Source organism: Miscanthus floridulus, chromosome 4 (genome assembly GCF_019320115.1).
Source record: "Miscanthus floridulus cultivar M001 chromosome 4, ASM1932011v1, whole genome shotgun sequence".
In the NCBI taxonomy this organism is placed as follows: domain Eukaryota; kingdom Viridiplantae; phylum Streptophyta; class Magnoliopsida; order Poales; family Poaceae; genus Miscanthus; species Miscanthus floridulus.
Genome location: NC_089583.1, coordinates 102,130,894 through 102,150,315, shown reverse-complemented (window position 1 = coordinate 102,150,315; position 19,422 = coordinate 102,130,894). Strand labels below are relative to the sequence as shown.

The following is a 19,422-nucleotide window of genomic DNA, read 5'->3' as shown; positions in this document are numbered from 1 at the left end:
AATTTTCGGTTCTCTATTTTTAAAACTACTACACGTCATCGGATTAGATCGCTCATTATCCTTTCAGTTACCAGCGGCTGCCATCTCTACTCCTCGCTTCTCGTCATTTCCCCACCGAGCTCCATTAATTTTGCCATAATAGCGGCAGCGGCAGCAGCGGCACAAAGTGTCGAGATGGGGCCGGCGAGATCAAGCGCGGCGGGGGCGGCAGCAGCAGCTTGTTCCAGCAGCACAAGTGCCGCGACGGGGGTGCGAGATCGGATTCCACGAAATCAAATGCAGAGTGAGATCATCTTGTTTCCCAGCAGCATGGTGGCGAGCTATTGGAGCGCGGGTGCATGGCAGGAACTCGCGAGAAAAATGATCCACGCACGTGGGAGGACACGGGTGCCGCGCGGGAATAGGTCCGGGGATGCGGATGGCAAGCCGCTGCGGTGTGCTATTTCTAGCTAGCGAGGAGCACGGGATAGAGTGCTTGCTATTTTAGATCGCTGGATAGAACGACTGTTGGACCTCTATATCCTACCAAAATATCTAAATTTAGATTAGACAGTACAAATAGCCCATCTCTTGGAGTTGCTCTTAACACTAAAATTGAGTAGCTAAAATGAGTACTAGTGAATCTAAATTGACCTGCTAATTATTAGTTAAAGAGCTACTAATTATTAGTTTCACTAGCGGGTTTGAAGTTGCTAATAGGTATTAATAGTTCATATGCATTTACGAACTGATCATAGATGAGCCGATTGAGTTTTTATGGTGGAACCTGTCCACCCAAATTCAAGTCCTAGGCTCAGCATGGATGCTCGTATTTTCTTGATTTATTTATTCTAAGATTTAACAGCGCTTTTGTGCTCATAGACGTAGGGTTTAAGTACATGTTATGGACTACTCCCTCCATCCTATAATAAGTGCACTTCTAGATCTCAAAATTATGAGACAAACTAACTTCACTTGTCTTTTTCTACTTTCTCTTTTCCCGAGGTGCAACAATTATTATAAGATAAACTAACTTCACTTGTCTTTTTCTACTTTCTCTTTTCTCGAGATGCAATGATTACATCTTTATATCGGCAAATATGTAATTTCTCACTAATCTTGATCTCTTCACCTAAACTCTAGAAGTCTGTTTATTTTGAGACAGGGGAATAACTAATTTTTATTATGTTAGTATAAAATACGTGCAGGAACTCACCTCCGGGAAATTTTAAATATCATCCCATAACCCATTTGGATTTTGAGATTCCATCAAATAATAAAGCCCATCCCATAAGCCATTTGGATTTTGAGATTCCATCTATTAATAAAGCCATTCGTCACAACTGTTTGCCTCTAACAATTTCAGACGCCCAGGCCTGAATCGAGCCGCCTTGACGCGGCTCTCAGGCTAGGGCGGCAAGCAAACACGTTCCATATTCCATACACACATAGTATAGCTATATACAATAACGCTACTATGCGGGCGTCCGTCACGTCCGGACGGATCGCACAGGAACAACTCGACCGCGCGGTGCCCCTTATCCGCTCGACTCCCTCCCATCTTGTCTCGTGACCCGCCACACTCAGTCTCTCGCTTTGCTCGCCCGCTCCTCCTCCCGGCTCCTTCGCACCCACTCTCTCGTTGCTGCGTCGCGCGCCATTTTTGCGGCCCGCAGTGCTCGCGTGTCGTCGCCTCTCCCTCCCTCCGTGACCTCCATGCAACCGGAGAGGAGGGCGACGACCGCGGCTTCTAGTGAGCCGCCCCTCCCTCCCTCCCTCCATGACCTTCATGCCACCGGAGAGGAGGACGACGACCGCGGCTTCCGGCGAGCCATCCCTCCCTCCGCGACCTCCATGCCACCGGAGAGAAGGGCGACGACCGCGGCTTCCGGCGAGCCGCCCCTCTCTCCCTCCCTCCATGACCTCCATGCCACCGGAGAGGAGGGCGACGGCGACGGCTTCCGGCGAGGTAGGTGGGTCCTTCTCTGGATCTGAGCCCTCCACCACCACCTCCTCCTCTGGATCTGAGCTCCTCCTCCTCTTCCTCCGGATCTAGATCTGAGGGTCGTGACGGTGGCTAGGGTTCCCACGAACTCTGTTGCAGTAGCCTTGTTTTGGTGTTGCAACAAGTAATATTTCTTTGTTGCATTAGTCTCTTTTTTCTGATGTTACATCTCGCATTGCGCTTTGTTTCTTTTTGTTGCAGTAGCATTGTTTTGCTGTTGCAAGAAGCAATTTTTCTTTGGGGCATTAGTCTTTTTTTCCTGATGTTGCATCTCGTATTTGCGCTTTGTTTCTTGTTGTTGCAGTAGCTTTGTTGTGCTGTTACAATAAGTAATTTTTCTTTGTTGCATTAGTTTTTTTTCTGATGTTGCTTTCTCGCATTGCACTTTGTTTCTTGTTGTTGCAGTAGCTTTGTTTGTTGTTGCAACAAGTAATTTTTCTTTGTTGCATTAGTCTTTTTTTCTAATGTTGCTTTCTCGCATTTGCTTTTTGTTCTGTTTTTGTTGCAGTAGCCTTGTTATGGTGTTGCAATAAGTAATATTTCTTTGTTGCATTAGTTTCTTTTTTATGATCTTGCATCTCGTATTGCAGTAGCTTTGTTATGTTGTTGCAGTCGTTTTGTTCTGATGTTGCAGTAGACTTGTTCTGATGTTGCATCTCGCATTGCGCTTTGTTTGATGTTGCAAACAAGTAATACTTCTGATGGGAGCGTGGTGTGGATGCGACACACCTAGCGTGGGCGCGACGGGATGGCGGGGGAACGGGCGGTGCGGCGGGAGGTCGGGCCGCGCGCGAGTGTGGGACGGGCCGCCAGGATCGAAACGAGTCTACTGTTCCGTGGGGCGGCGGGCGTGGTTTCTTTTCATGGGGGGGGGGGGCGCACTCGGACGGGGCATGAGGTGCGTCCGGACGCTAGGAGCTCCGATATATATATGGTGTTTAGATTATACTTCTTTGTCAAGCTGTTTTGAAGAAATAAAGAATTGATGCAGCCATGCTTAAACTTTTATTGACGATTCTTTGTTGGACCTCTAGAAAATATCGGGTTTCTACTTTTGCTACATCTTTGGCTCCACATCGGCAAACGTATTGTTGGAGCCAGGTTTTTTTTTTTTGTTTGTGTGTAACAAAACTTGAGTGTGGGCCTTGGCAAAACATGTGTGAAAACTTAAAGCCAAAGTGGCATGTGAGGTCGTTTTGTGACTTCTGCCTTTTTATATTTTTGAAAAGTCGCGTGTGAAGGATATAGCGAGCTCTGCTCTGAATTGACTCATCACGCGATCAAGAACGTCAATGTAAATTGCGTGTAAAGAGAGTCGTCATGCACAAGTCATTGATGCATGGACACTCGGAAAAGGAGAAGAAAAGGATAGATGCAATGGAGCACTAGTCTCCGGATATGTTCCATTGAACCATATATCAAACAATTCTTCCACAACATTCCACATTCCCCTCCTCCATCGATGCAAATAACATTAAAAAAGGTACATGCATGCTTAGACGAACGAGTAGGGGCTTGGAAGTGCATCTATTAATCTAACTACTAATTTGTTTATTTGTTACATCTACCGAAGGGTACAACTATCACTTTTTGAGATGTCAAGTGATTTAAAGTTTAACCAGAGTTATTTACATAAAACTACTAACATTTATAATATAAGATATTTCATTAAATTCATTATAAAGTATATTTACGTAGTAAACCTAGTTGAAGATATAATTGTTAATAATATTCAGAATAAATTTGGTCACAATTAAGCTAGTTTGACTTGCACAAATTCTATAGTTATATCATTTGTGGACGGGGAGAGCATTAGCTATGGTGGCACAAATTCTATAGTTTGACTTGCACAAATATATTTCTATATGTATGCTTGGTGTATGGAAATCACAAATAGTAGTGTTTGGTTGATGCTAAGCCTCATTCTCACGGGCCTGACTTGCTAAAACAGTAAGCATCACGCTTAACAACCTATCTCACCAACGGTTACGTATATCTCAATATACACACACCCGCCAACCGTATACGCAAAAATTTTTTAGCAGATTCGTATACGCGTACGTCGCCCAACCCAACCGACAGGCTGGTGACGCAGCTCCGCGTACGTGCAGACAGCAACCACATGGCCGCCGCCACATCCGCATCCACGCTGATAGGTGGCTGATGACAGCCGTCACTGACTGGTGACGCTTCATCGGAAAGAAAAACTTCACCTGCCCGCAGAGACAGCTGGTTAGCAGCAGGGGTTGGTTCTTGGTTGGGCCCTTTGTCTTTGTCCTCCGATAAACTTGATTAACCAGCCCTAGGAGAGTGATTAGTGAACCTAACTCTATTAATTAATCTCGTCCCAGTGATTAGTGCTGATTAGAACCTCGCTATTCTTTTTCTTTTCACAGCTCCGGTTAGGGGGTGTTGGGATCCGGTGATTAAAATTTAGGAGGTATCACATGAGGGTGTTGCATGCAGTGTTCGGATACTAATAAAAAGACAAATTACAGAATCCATCAGTACTCTACAAGACGAATTTATTAAGCCTAATTAATCCGTCATTAGCACATCTTACTGTAGCATCACATTGTCAAATCATAGGCTAATTAGGTTTAAAAGATTCGTCTCGCAAATTAATCGCAAACTGTACAATTAATTTTATAATTAGTCTATATTTAATACTTATAATGGGTCATACATCCAATGAAACCGTAACTACAGTGGAGGAGAAGGAAAAACCACCCCCTTATCTATGCTGCTTGAAAATCTCCGCAAACGCAACGTGTCTCTGCTTTCCGTTTAGGGCGTGTTTGGGAGAGCGTTTGCTCAGCTTCTGAGCAAGATAAGTCAAAAAGCCCGCACAAATGCCTTGCGTTACGAGCCTGCCAGCGAACGCGCTTCCGCGACTGACCGTCGCCCGCAACGTTTCCCAAATCGCGAGCTCGACCCCGCTTTTCCAAATCGCGCAGGATTTTCCTCTCCCTGCCCCTCATACCCGAGGCCCTCCCTCCTCTCCCCAGCACGCGCCCCCCGGCGGGACCGAGGCGGGCACGCGGCACCCCGGCGACCGCGACCGAGGTGGGTCTCCTGGCGGGCGCGCGGGGCCCGTCCCCCTCCTCCGGCAGCGCACGGGGCCCGTCCCCCTCCTCCGGCAGTGGCGCGTGGGGCCCGTCTCCCTCCTCTGGCAGATCCGGCTCCGGTGCAGCGGATCCAGCACGGGAGCGACAGATCCGACTCCGGCGCGGCAGATTCGGCACGGGAGCGGCGGATTTGACTCCGGCGACGGTCCTCACCTCCTCTTCTCTGGCTCGCCTCGCCTCCCCTCCCCTCCACCGGATCTGAAGGAAGGGCGCCGGCGGCCCTCTCCTCCCCCTCGGCCGGCACCACCCCTTGAAGCACCGCCGGTTCCGTGCCGGGGGGAAGATGATGGTGGAGCCCGGAGGGGTGCCGCCTGCCCACGCCGTGCTGGAAGGCGAGGAGCAGAAGGAGGAGGAGGAGGAAGAGGATGAGGGAGCTAGCAAGGTCTCTGTGGGGGGGGGGCACTGAGTTGGAGGCCCATCCGGACGATGAGGACGAGGTCTCTGACTCCGCCCAGGGGTAGATAGGTCAATTTACATCCAGGACAAATAATCACCCAGAAATAATCAGAAAAGCCAAACATTCTATTTATTCAGACCGCAGATTTTTCAGATCGTAACTTATCCGATAAAAGCGAGACTCCCAAACACGCCCTTACCGCCGTCAAAGCTATCAGACGGCTTATCAGGTATAGCTTCAGTCGGCTGAGCCCACAATTGCCACGACGCGACGCGACACCCCACGCCCCGCACCCACCCCGGAATAAACCAGCACGCGCCGCACCAACTGCCACCACTCCCTGCCGCTGGGCCCAGGGTATGCCGTACCGATAGGGCCCACACGTCCGTGACAGGTTCAACGTTCGCCTTTACCATTCGGCCCCCAACGGCTGCTGCCGCTTTGTAAAAGCGACGTGGTACCTCTCATTCTCTCTCCTCTCACTCACTCGTTGTACGGGTAGCTGTAGCTGCCTTCGCTTCGCTTCCACACCACTCCACTCCGCTGCTCTGCTCGTTCAGCCCCCTCTCCTCGAGCGCGCAGCGCGGCGGAGTCAGCGCAGCGGCGATGCCGAGCTCGCGGCGGACCACGGGGCGCGGCGGCGCAGGCGCAGGCGGAGGCGGCGCGGGGGCCGGTGATGCAGGAGGAGGCGGCGACGGCGACCGGGTGCCGCCGTTCATGGGCAACAACCGCGACCACAACCCGCGGGAGCTGCGCTCCTGGGCGCGCCGCACGGGGTTCCACCCCTCGGCCTTCTTCTCGGGGGAGTCCAACTCCTCCTTCGCCTCCTCCGCCGCGCCGCAGCCCCCGCCGCCGCCGCCTCCCCCGGCCGCCTCGCGCCGCCCGCCGCGCCCGCCGCCGGAGCGAGACCCCGACCCGGACACGAAGGACGACCTCGATCCCGAGCCGCCGCTGGACCTGGAGCGCGGCGGGCCCGCGCCGGGCCGCGGCCGACGCCCGCGCCGACGCATCGACCTCCGCGGCGAGCTCGAGATCCCGCCGGGCTTCGGCCGCGAGGAGGCGGCGCCGGGGGACGCGGGGAGGGGAGGCGCGCGCGGGGACGCCAGGAGGAGGAACGGCGGCGTCGAGAGGGACCAGGCGCCGGCCAATGCGGGCCGGAACGGGAACGCAGCGGTTGCGGTCGCGGACGTGGAGGCGAGGAAGAAGGTCGAGGAGGCGGAGGAGGCCGAGGCGAGGAGGAAGAAGGAGGAGGAGGAGAGGGACGCCGAGCTGGCTGCGTACTACCAGGAACAGTGGGCGAACGAGGATGAGGGAGCTGCCGACGCTGCCGCGGCCGAGACGGCCCCGCTGTATGAGGCGTCGGGAGGACTCCGGTGCGGTGTAACCGAGAACCCCGGGTGGGGTGAGTTCGCTACTATCAAGCTTGTATTGCTTCATACGTATTCCACTCAGATGTACTAACATAATGGCGAATTGCAACCTGCATTTTGTGCAGACGATTTTTTGTTGGTCGAGCCTTGATGATAGTGATGTTCTAGGAGTAATTAATAGTTCCCCAGATAGTGATAGTCGTCATACTTCAGTTCGTGTCCAATTATTTGCTTCTTGTCGAAGTCAGTTTTGGTCGAATAATTGTCAATGTCGCTGGTTTCCACTGGTGAGTAATGAAAAAGGGCTGAAAATGGAACGAGATCTGTAGTGTGAATTGACTAAACCGGTCATTTCTGAAAGCAATAATAGTTGACAAGCATTTCTGAGTATAAGAAACTTGGAAAATCAATAATTTTAGATGTGCATTCTGCTGTTTGGCTATGCATAACGTATCCATTCTTTATCTTTTAGATTGCATCATGGATGCATTGGCACATATCAAAAGTCTAGTAAACAATCTCCCATCTTGGTGTTATCATAGAGATATTAACAGGATTTATATCTCATTCCCATAGCATAATCTGCCATCTTTTGAGTCCTACTAGTAGGAAATAAAAGAACTAAAGCTGGAGGTGTGGAGTCCTTTTAGCTGTCATCCCATCCCTTCCTGATTTAAGTGAAATAATTAGGGTCTAGGATTTAAAAACACATCTTAGGTTTGCTGATAACTTTGCATCACTTTATTTGACAAAGGATGAAATAGACAATCACACTTTTGTAGGAGCAGCATGTGTTAGATCATTTGTTAATGTAGTGGTTGAGAGAATCCATTCCATGTTGTAAGGATCCCTTTTATGAGGGAAAATATTGGTAGAAAGGCTTCCATAATTTACCAACTAAAGGAAAATAGCTATACATAATTGTGATTCTTTCACTGTGATAAATTTTTATGTCAATTCAATTATAACTGCTATGATAACTATTGACATGATTTCTTTTTTCCAATTGCAGCGCCCCTCATATTTTATGGCATACAACATTACCTGTCAATAGCTGGTTCACTTGTCTTTGTTCCTTTGATACTGGTACCTACAATGGGTGGTTCTGATGTATGAAGCTTTCCTTCCTTTCTTGATTGCACTTATTTACGTTGAAAACCACCTTCAAATAATAAATTCCTTTAATGTGGCAGGAGGATACTGCAACAGTCATCTCCACCATGTTATTAGTCTCTGGTCTTACTACAATACTACATACTTTTTTGGGTTCTCGGCTTCCATTGATTCAAGGAAGCTCCTTTGTATATTTGGCTCCGGCGTTGGTAATTGCGAACTCTGAGGAGTTCAGAAATCTTAGTGATAATGTATGATTCAATCCTAGAGCCCCATTTACTTTACCTGCACTTTATGTCCTGCATCATCTGGGATTTCTGAGAGATTCAAATGGGGTGACGTCATGTAGTGTGTCAAGCTCAACTAACTGTTGGATATAAAGCCAGTGCATTTAGGATCCAAATTGGGGGCTATTTGGAAAGGGGAGGTCCATCCTAGCTAAATCGCGAGGAGGATTCCTGGGGAATCTCTTCTTTTCGTGTACCAGGTGTTCAGATAATGGTGCAGAGTGCAGACAATGGAACTTAAGATGCTTTGGTGTCTGGCCTTAGAAGTTGATAGTAATTTTGCTTATGAACTATGCAAATTGACATGATATCTCCGAAGTAAGTAGACAAAAGAGCTCTTTCACAAAGTATATGTGCTGTGAGCTAAAATAGTAAATTTTGACACTTGTTCCAAGCTTTTTTGTACCAGTGAACTGAGTCAATTGGCGGCTAAATTTGCCTGTACTTATCTATTGTCAAGGTGACACTCACCTCATGTGTATCCAGACCACCAAATACCCATGAACCATTGTCTCTCACAGTAGGGCAGCAGTTTAGTGTTCATGCTTCCTGCACCTTTTCCATCTTTACTCCCTACTGACCTACAGAGCAGCCAATATCTTCATGTAATAATGTGTCGATGTCAATCCAATTCCCGTTGATATTTCCTTCGTAGTATATAAGAGGTTATGCTGTGGAATGGCCTGTGCTTGCACTGAACTATGCACATTCATCACTAGGTCAAACCTATCATCAGGATTTAGCTTTGTAGGTTGTGGGAAAGCTTTTCACTTTTTTTTTAAAAAAAAAGGGCCTCAGATAATTTAAATGTGTTTTATATGATATGCAGAAATTCAAGCACATAATGAGGGAGCTACAGGGGGCTATACTTGTTGGTTCAGTATTCCAGATAATATTAGGATACACTGGTCTTATGTCACTGTTTCTGAGGTATGTCAAGAAACACACATGCTTAACTCTACAATCTAGAATACACCTCACAGAAATGGAATATGTTTAATGCCTAACTATGGCTTTACAGGTTAATAAATCCGGTAGTGGTGGCACCAACTATTGCTGCAGTGGGTTTGGCATTTTTTAGTTATGGTTTCCCTCAGGCTGGCAGCTGTGTAGAAATCAGCTTGCCCCTCATTCTGTTGGTTCTTCTGTGCACTCTGGTATATCCTTGCAGCTTTCTTTTGATGAACAAAAATCTTACCATTTTGTTTCCTTGCCTGCTCTTTCTTAATACCTGTTTGTATTTTAATCATGGTCACTGGGCATGTTTTTTCCCCTTTGACTTGTATTGCTCCATATCTTACTGATTAATGTACTTATTCGTTTCAGTATATGAGAAAAATATCCCTGTTTGGCAACCATATCTTCCTTGTCTATGCGGTACTTTTCTAATCCTCTCCCTTTACACCCTTTGTGCGGTAGTTGGTTGTGGGCTGACTGCACTGGTGGGATGTATTGGCAGGTGCCCCTCAGTGTTGCAATTGTATGGGCATATGCATTCTTCCTAACTGCTGGTGGAGCATATAACTTCAAAGGCTGCAGCTCAAATATACCCAGTTCAAACATATTATTGGATTCATGCAGAAGGCATTTAGAAACCATGAGACGCTGTCGTACTGATGTTTCTACTGCATGGAAAACTGCTGCCTGGGTGAGGGTTCCCTATCCATTCCAATGGGGCCCTCCAACATTTCATTTTAAGACGGGTATCATCATGATAATAGTTTCACTGGTTGCTTCAGTTGATTCGGTGAGTAGTTTCTATCAGCAGAACAGACACTCATCAGCAACTGTAAAAAAAAAAATACTTTGGAAGTTTGGATGCTTGATGGCTAGCATGCATTGACATGTTGGTGCATATGCAGCTTTCATCGTACCATGCTGCATCGCTGCTGGTAAATTTAAGCCCACCAACACGGGGAGTTGTCAGCAGAGGAATTGGGCTTGAAGGGATTTCAACTTTTATTGCTGGAGTGTGGGGTACAGGTACAGGATCGACAACATTAACAGAGAACATACACACCCTTGAAACAACCAAAATGGGCAGCAGGAGGGCTTTGCAGCTTGGGGCAGCCGTGTTAGTCATCTTCTCCTTCTTTGGTACGATGTGACACTTCTGTATTGCAATTATATCTCATTATTTATTTATGAAGTGCGGACTTCCTAAAGCTGAGTTCCTTGGCTGTAGGTAAAATCGGAGCTCTCCTAGCCTCTATACCTCTTGCCTTGGCCGCCTCTGTTCTGTGCTTCACCTGGGCGCTAATTATTGCACTCGGCTTGTCCACATTGCGATACACCCAAGCAGCAAGCTCCAGGAACATGATAATAGTTGGATTTACACTATTCATTTCCCTGTCAATCCCTGCATACTTTCAACAGTATGAACCCAGCTCCAACCTTATCTTGCCAAGCTATCTTCTTCCATATGCCGCAGCGTCAAGTGGACCAGTTCGCACAGCCAGCAGTGGGGTGAGCTCTCTCTCCCTTCATCACCCGTGCAGCTAGAATATCTTTCCATCAACCAAATTACTAACGGTCTAAAATGTCCTGCAGCTGAATTATGCAGTGAATGCACTCCTATCCATCAACGTTGTGGTGGCTCTCCTTGTCGCGTTGATCCTTGACAACACAGTGCCAGGCAGCAGACAGGAGCGTGGTGTGTACATTTGGACAGATCCCAAATCCCTCGAGGTGGATCCTGCGACATTGGAACCCTACCGATTGCCAGAAAAGATTTCGTGCTGGTTCCGGTGGGCAAAGTGTGTCGGCATCTAAAGGCTCAGGAGTGGCATTGGAGATTCTATTTATTCCATTGGTACCTGCTATTGTAGGATTTACGCCTACTATATAAGAATATATATACATACAGATGCTACATAGTTAGGGGCCTCTCTTGCTGCTGTTAGCTTCGAGGCCCTGTTTTCGTGGTTATTAGGTTAGGAAAAGCCCATGTAAAGTTATGGTCATGTTAGAGGGGACACGTTCTGCGAGCTAATGTTATGTAAGTTTGTAGAAATGCTACGTTCAAATGACCATTTACGAATTTCAGATGAGACGAATTCTACCAGTCTGTAACTGCTACACGTCTGTCTTGACGCTCGAGTTTGAGAACACCTTGCATGATTGAAGGACATGTATATGGGCCTGTTTGGATCCCATCTTTTAAACTTTAGAGCTCTAAAAACTTTAGAGCACGTAAGCTCAGTTTTGAGCTCTAAAACTCTAATGTGAGTTGAGCTCAGACCTCCTGTTTAGAGACTTTAGTGGTAAAGTTTAGAGGGGTGGATCCAAACGGACCCTGTATATAATTATATTAGTGTCTGGAGAGCCGCAATAATTGACGTCAATTGCTGTGTGCAACAGATTAACAGTTTATAGATATAACTCTTCCCTTGTTTTCAGCATTTAAAAGGTATAATAAGTACATTAAACACAACGAATAGTATCTCTCTTCTCCAGGCACAAACATTTTTGTGCAGTTCAAAGATTACACACGACTAGGATACAATCTAAGGGTACAACAATAGTTCAGTTATGCCTCTCAACAATATGGTGCGCTGTGCGCGAGGTTGGATTCAGTTATTCGTCGGGGCTGGCTTGCTGTACGAGCATCCTTTCCTGTTGCACACCGTGCGGAATGGGTAGTTCAGGTTGTTGCACTCTGGGCAGGTCCAGCTTCCTTCAGGGGCTTCCTTATTGTTATTGTCCTTGCGAGACGAGCTCGTGTTACCTCCCTACGAGAGTAGAGCAGTTGATTACATCAAAACACAAAATTTTAGAAGGAAGCAATTTGCATACACTATTTTTCTTCAAACGTCTTGCTAATTTGCACAGTGGTTAAGACAGGAAGGCATCATCATTTCATCCGAAAAACTGTCCACGAAGGTTTGTGCACTTTATTTATACTGTGCCATATATACGAAAATACAAAAAGGAAACATAGAGAACCATCTTATAATATAAACACATTAAAAGATCTATCATTCACAAAATAAAAGTAGTATTGTTGTATTGACAGCACTCCAAGAAAGGGGTAATCATGCTTACAGGAGTTGGCCTCGGGGCTCCACATTTCTTCATGTTGCAAGTGGTTCTGAAGGAAAAGTTAATGTTGTCACATTTGGGGCAGGTCCAGTCACCCTCAGAAAGTCCATCAGGGCCTACAGATAAGAATTTTCATAACAGCTGAGAAATCAGAAATGGGAACAAGAAAACTGGCAAAGGGAGAAGTGAACTGCAACAACTAAATATGAAAGAGCTATGATAAACATGGTTCTACCACAAAAGAACAGGCTGATCAACTTTATTTACTTCATGCAATTCTCAACATAGTGGCCTGTGTACTGAACCGATTAACTATAAACCTACTTCTGGGCTTGAAGGATAATATGTTTCAGTTTCACCAAACTGTTAAACTATTATCCACTCTCATTAGCTGACAACGTAAGTATAATATAATCATACATATGATCTATAAATATGCCAAGAAATGCTGCCAGTTCTAGACTGAACTAATCCAATGATAGAGGGCGTACTCAGTGCAGAGAGCTCCCGCTCTGTGCGGGGTCTGGGGAAGGGTGTCAGTGGCAAGCCTTACCCTCGCCTGTGCAATGCAAGGAGACCGCGACTCGAACCCGGGACCTTCCGGTCACAGGCGGTAACCGCTTGCACCAGGCCCGCCCTTCAACTAATCCAATGATAGAAAAGACACAAAACTAACACTTTTTAAGACAGTTAACTATCATACCATGAGTTCATCAAAATAATTGTTATACATCAGGGCCAAACATAGCAAATCAGTAATTGAAGAAGCCATTAAACTACAATGAGTCTGGAGAAACAAAATACATGCAATCAAAAGTATAATTATGTAAAAAGGAGATTATCGCTTACCTCCACGGCGTTTTCTTGAAGCAATGTTGTCATTGTTTTCAGCTAATGCTCCACCAGACCATGGGCTAGAAACCTATTTTAGACATAAAAACATGAGCGCAACACCCCCAATAAAAAGGCCAATAGACGTTTATGGTTTTACTGAAGACAAACCGGCATTGGAGAACCTCTAAACCCATAGCTATATTGGCCCAGCTCAGGTCCTGGGCCATATCCCATACCTGCAACAATTACCAAAAAAATAAAACATAAGCCAATCAATTTAATGTTGAATAACCACAATTATCAGGTGTGGAAGAAACACAGACCACTCATTGGCCCAGGTTGACCATATGACGAGAAAAGGCCATATGAACCAGGAGCTCCTACTGGTGGACCATAACCATATCGCATCCCAAGGTGTGAATATGGAGCACCATAGTTACCAGATCCAAGCGGAATTGGAGGTGGGGCGCCACCACCTCCTCCGTAAAATAGAGGTGACTGGTCATATCCAGCAGCAGGAGGTGCTGGCATCATTCTCTATAAAACAAACAGAAGTTAATAAAAAGACATCTCAAACAGTTGAATAGTTGATAACCCAGACATGATGCATAAACCTATTCCCTTTCGTATGGCTACCATGAAACACATCAAATTTTAAGCAATCAGTGTCATAAGTATTCATCATAACTCCTTAACTAGCAGATGGTAGCGGGTGCTCATATAACATATATATACTAGAAAATCTCTAGAAAATGTGAATGAATATAAAACATATGCGCACGTAATCTCCCAGGATGAAAAAAAAGGAAGGGGGAACAACCAAACAAAGCTCCAGACCTCCGGTGTTTAACATATGTTCCACTTGACACTACAGATCATTAATGGCATTACTTAGGAAGAAAATCTATGACAACTTACAGGACTTGGACTCGGTGATGGACGGGGTGCACCACAGGCTCCACGGTTGCAAACATTTCTAAAACTGAAGTTGACATTACCACACTGAGGACAATTCCAGTCCCCCTCCCTTACAGACACTGAAAATAGTAGAACCTTCTCTTAACCAACAAGACTCAAGTAAAACAAGGCATTGTAATTTGTTTCCTTTCCAAAAAGGGGTGGGGTGGGAAAAGAAGAGAGTATAATACATTTAACCCAGGGAGTTCTCCCAACAATGCTAAGTAAACCATGAAATTGACTATCAATAAACACATCCATGAACTCTTCAGCACAGAAAGCAACCACAGCAAGCTACATTTTATTGTGTCAAATAGCTTTACAAACTCATTCTTCCATCTTCAGGTGACGGACTCTCAAACTCTAGTAACTACTTTACACAGGCATAAGATTAACCACGAGTGGAATCCACACGGCACTAATCAGAACCAAATTAGATCAAAGGCAAGGTATAATATATCCCCTTAATAGAACTAGAAATTGTTCTCCATGGACTACAATACACATATAGGATAGACTAAAATGGTGACCACGACACACTGCCATCCAAGTGCCCAAAACAAACCAAAACAAACCAGTAGTCGAGTGAAACATAGTCGAAATTCCCCAAACTCTTTACAAAAGATTCTGGTGAACCTAGGTCAATTCTAGCACACATTCTCCTAATTTCATCTATTAGAGCCGCTCATGCCGCTCGTGTCTCTCAATTATGGCTCAGCTGGCCTTGCGATTGATCAATCCCTAATTCCCAAACAAAAAACAAACAAATCCTGCCCGATAAGATCTCAGTTTGCAACTCGACTAAACCCTAACTCCGGCCTGACAAGCGAGCGAAAAACAGATCAGAGTGGGGAAGTGCCTCACCGTCGTTGCGTAACCTTTTGGACAGCGCGCCTCGGTTCTCCACCTGCGCGACAGCACCAAACTTATCCAAACAAATAGATCACAAACGAACGAGAGAGAAAAAAAAGCGTCAGAAACCAAACCCTAAGCTGAGGCCAGCACCATAATCGAATTGAACCGTAGACAATGGGAAAAGGTACCTTAGCGGAAGCCATCGGCGACGAGACTGAACACGGCGGCGGCGGCGCCGCCGAGAGAAGGGAAAGGCCGCTGCGCGAGAAATCGAGACGAGAGAGAGAGAGAGAGAGGAGGGCTCGTAGAATTATTCTTTATTTATTTATTATAAGGATGGGATTGGATTGGTGAGGCTTTTACCTGTGTACCCTTAAAAAAAATATATCATACTTCTGCGTACCTCTCAAAAGTTGATCGTCACCTACATGCCCTCGCTCGAACTTTTCTTTTTCCTCACGCCATTCCGTCGGCATTTGCTCCTAACGGTGGCTAACGGCTCTGGAGAATGACTCAGTTGCCCTTAGACTTGTATGGGCGTCTGAACTTTTTCGTTTCTCCTATGCCATTGCCAGACCAACTCTGAAATTGTTGACAGAGAAGTACTCATCCACGTAGTGGAGGGTGGTTGGGACCGAGATCAATATACAAGCCTTCGTCATCCAGGGAAACGAGTTGGATCAAGTCGGCCGATTTTTCGAGGTTTTATCGATGTTCAGTAGAGATCGGTGCCGCGCCGACGCAACCTCCCGTTGCATTGCATCCCGTTCGATTGGTTTCTTGGCTGGGCTATCGGCATGCGTTTGTTCGCGGCTTTTCTGTCGAGTTGACTTGTGATTGCGGTTCCAGTCACGGCAATCAGGGTACCATGGAACTCCATCTCTTTTTTAAGGGAGTGCTGGTTGCAATTGCAAGCAAAGCGATTATAACAAAAAAAATGCTGGTGACACGAAATCTTTACATATACTTATTACTAGTAAGTATGATGGATCAAGTCGGCATGATTGATGAAATAAATACACACTCCAGAATTACAGGAGTCCCAACAGGAAATGAAAAGCGGAAGCCTGTACGAGTTCAGTGATTACATACACCTCACAGAAAACGCCACATTTTTCTTCTACTAGTCTCTTTCGGCGAATAAATCTGTATATTCTCTATCGAAGAACACGGGGCAAGCTAGTGAAATTCTGAGCACACGGCGGCCCCAGGCCTACAACAACGGGGCCTCATGCTTCGTACACCTTGCACTCGTCGGTCTTGGGGTTGTCCTTGCAGAAGTCCTCCAGAGGGTCGCCGCTGCCCACCACCGCGCCGGGCCACTTGGCCGCCACCAGGTGCGCGGTGCGCCAGATCCACCACGCGTTGGCTGCACGTACCCAACAAGCCCGGCGTCAGCAACAATGTGCCATCCATGCATGCATATATATGTTCAGCTGTGTAGACTAGGATCGTGCGGCAATCGATCGCTTCTTCTTACCTGTAGCCCCATTCGTTGTCGTACCAGGCGACGACCTTGACCATGTCGTCGCCCATGACCATGGTGAGCGACGCGTCGATGGTGGAGGACACGTCGGAGCACCTGAAGTCCACGGACACGAGCGGCACGTCGCAGACCGACAGCACGCCCTTCAGCGGGCCGTCGGCGGCCTTGCGGAACGCCGCGTTCACGTCGTCCGCCGTGATGCCCGTCTTCACGGTGTTGATCACCAGGTCCACCACGGACACGTTCGGGGTCGGCACACGGAGCGCGATGCCGTTTAGCTTCCCCTTCAGCTGGGGCTGCACCAGCGCCACGGCCTTGGCGGCGCCCGTGCTCGTCGGCACGATGTTCAGCGCCGCCGCGCGGGCCCTCCGGAGGTCACGGTGGGACGCGTCCAGCAGCCTCTGGTCGCCGGTGTACGAGTGAGTTGTCGTCATGGTCCCCTTCACGATTCCTGCATCGTATTCGTATCAAAAAAACAGTCAGCTGACTCTCTGTCTCTCTCCCTCCGGCACATGTACACCAGACGACTGTGGTGACCAGGGAACCAAGCTCTCACCGAACTCCTCGTCCAAGACCTTGACGAATGGCGCGAGGCAGTTGGTCGTGCAGGAAGCGTTGCTGATGATGTCGGCCACGCCGTGGTCGTAGTCGCCCTCGTTAACACCGACGACATAGGTCGGGATGTCGGCGCCCTTGGCCGGAGCAGTGATGATGACCTTCTTTGCGCCGGCCTGGATGTGCTTGCCGGCGCCGGGGCCGTCGACGAAGACTCCGGTGCCCTTCACGACACAGTTTTAAAACACTGTCAGTCTTTCTGCGTCGGCAGCGACTGGAGCATGCATGGACGCACATTTTTGCACTGGGGAGTGGGGATCCTGTGTTTCTGTACCTCGATGACAATGTCAATGCCGAGCTCAGCCCATGGAAGCTTGAGAGGGTCCCTGCTGGAGACGACAGTGATGGGCTTGCCGTCGACGCTGATGGTCGTGTCGTCGAGGATCTTGACGTCAGCCTTGAAGGTGCCGAGCATCGAGTCGTACTTGAGAAGGTGAGACGCCTGAAATCAAGAAAAAGAAACGCACCAATATAATGCAAATTTCTGTTAGAAAAAGTTCAGACGCCCATACAAGCCCAAGGGCAACTGAGTCATTCTCCAGAGCCGTTACCCACCAGGAGCAAATGCTGACGGAATGGCGTGAGGGAAAAGAAAAGTTTGAGCGAAGGCACGTAGGTGACGACCAACTTTTGAGGGGTACGCAGGAGTGTGGCATCTTTTTTAAGGGTACACAGGTAAAAACCTCTGGATTCGTTGGGCTGGCCACGCGCCGCGGTGCGGTGGCCGTGTCCAAGGGCCCCGAGCACCGAGCCCTGCGACTGCGAGCGGGCCTACAATAGCCCTGTGCCCCTGTTCATGGGTGGGTACAAACCGGTGAACCCATGGGCCAAGAAATCTGTAGTGTCCATTTGCCACGCGTTACCTCCAATCGGGAAAAAAAAAGTCCATATTACCTCCTCAAGTTTTGAGAAAGTCTGTTTTTTCTCCTTAAACTCTAAAACTAGGTAAAACACATTCCTCAACTTTTGAAACCATTCATCTTAACTCCTTGGCCATGTTATAAACAGTTTTGAAGGCGGTTTTGTCTTTTTCTTTTTTATTTATTTCGGCTAAATTTTTGAAAAATCATAGTAAATCACAGAAAAATCATAAAATGAAAAATTCAATTTTGTTAGACTCCACATGAGTACATCTCCACAGTGAACATATAATATGGTACGCTTCAGTACAAAGTTTTTGTTGCGGCTTTAGATCTATGTTTTTCTGTAATTAATTAGAATAATTCATAGCTGCAGTTTTCTATGGTACAATTGTGATGAAATTTTTATGGTGTACTAATTATTATATGATTGAACTATAGTAAAAATTTCATACTCATTGGATTATGTATAGCTTAGTTATAGATTTATTTATATTTAACAAGCATAAACCCAAATAAAATCTATAACTAGGTTATACATGATCCAATGAGTATGAAATTTTACTACGGTTTAAGCATATAATATTTAGCCCACCATAAAAATTTCACCACAATTGGACTATAGAAACTGCAGCTATGAATGATTCCATTTAATTACAAAAAAGCATAGATTTAAAGCTACACCAAAAACTTTGTACTAAAGCATACCATATTATATGTTCATTGTGTAGATCTACTCATATGAAGTCCAATAAAATTAGATTTTCTATTTTTATAATTTTTCTGTGATTTACTATGATTTTCCAAATATTCAACCGAAATAAATAAAAAAGAAAAAGACAAAACCGTCTTCAAAACCGCTTATAACCGGGTCAGGGAGGTAAGATGAACGGTTTTAAAAGTTGAGGGAGGTGTTTTGTCCGGTTTTGGAGTTCAGGGAGGAAAAGCGAACTTTCGCGAAAGTTGAGGGAGGTAATGTGGACTTTTTGCATTAGATTGCGATTTAGGCCCCTTTGAACGCGGAATTTTTCCCTCTTCCTGCGTTTTTTCCGTGAAAAATGAACTAAATTCTATAAAAAAATTTATACAATTTCTATAAAATTTCTGCATTCCTAAGAGACTCTTAAAAATTTGAAGTCCCGTCCGTGTGTGAAAAAAATATAGATTCCCCGTGTATTTTTCAAATTCAATGGTTCAGATTGATTAGGAGCAATTGGAACAAGGTCCTTCAACGTGCGCGTCTATATATACATAGAGAACGATGAAGGGCCTATTTGCTTTGTCCCTTGTCAAGGATAAAAATTCCCATGCTTGATTCTTAAAAAAAATGATTTGTGGCTAGGTCTAGGGAGACATGTCGGTGCATGGCAATCCGGTTGGAGATGTCAACGGGACTTAATGTTTCTGTGGGAAATTTCCTTATTAGGAGATACAGACGTGTGTCATTTCTCCCCACAGGTATCTTAATGGGGAAAGCTCTTTTCTGGTTTGATAA

At 46.5% G+C, this 19,422-nt stretch overlaps 3 protein-coding genes across 5 annotated transcripts; 1 reads left to right on the top strand and 2 right to left on the bottom strand.

The window, feature by feature from the left end:
- Positions 1–5,961: 5,961 nt before the first annotated feature.
- Positions 5,962–11,475, top strand: LOC136550172 (nucleobase-ascorbate transporter 11-like). Its single transcript, XM_066541659.1, has 10 exons — positions 5,962–6,911; positions 7,892–7,989; positions 8,073–8,243; positions 9,109–9,209; positions 9,301–9,436; positions 9,606–9,656; positions 9,739–10,026; positions 10,142–10,376; positions 10,465–10,745; positions 10,830–11,475. Exons 1-10 carry the CDS (start codon positions 6,116–6,118, stop codon positions 11,049–11,051), a joined length of 2,379 nt encoding a protein of 792 aa, XP_066397756.1. The 5' UTR covers positions 5,962–6,115; the 3' UTR covers positions 11,052–11,475.
- A 172-nt stretch (positions 11,476–11,647) lies between these two features.
- Positions 11,648–15,292, bottom strand: LOC136552369 (ranBP2-type zinc finger protein At1g67325-like). Of its 3 annotated transcripts, none has more exons than XM_066543914.1 (8): positions 15,155–15,292; positions 14,976–15,036; positions 14,073–14,191; positions 13,478–13,691; positions 13,323–13,390; positions 13,170–13,242; positions 12,324–12,436; positions 11,648–12,010 (listed from the first exon to the last, which is right to left on the bottom strand). In XM_066543914.1, exons 1-8 carry the CDS (start codon positions 15,167–15,169, stop codon positions 11,852–11,854), a joined length of 822 nt encoding a protein of 273 aa, XP_066400011.1. In that variant the 5' UTR covers positions 15,170–15,292; the 3' UTR covers positions 11,648–11,851. The 3 variants fall into 3 exon arrangements, with proteins under 3 accessions (XP_066400011.1, XP_066400013.1, XP_066400012.1); XM_066543916.1 differs by having other exon boundaries at positions 13,595–13,691; XM_066543915.1 differs by having other exon boundaries at positions 14,976–15,018; positions 15,155–15,265.
- Positions 15,293–15,910: 618 nt separating this feature from the next.
- Positions 15,911–17,541, bottom strand: LOC136552367 (glyceraldehyde-3-phosphate dehydrogenase B, chloroplastic-like). Its single transcript, XM_066543913.1, is given in 5 exon segments — positions 15,911–16,315; positions 16,317–16,335; positions 16,447–16,903; positions 17,009–17,231; positions 17,342–17,541. Coding segments are annotated over 5 exon segments (960 nt in total). The 5' UTR covers positions 17,483–17,541; the 3' UTR covers positions 15,911–16,195.
- Between the last annotated feature and the right edge of the window lie 1,881 nt (positions 17,542–19,422).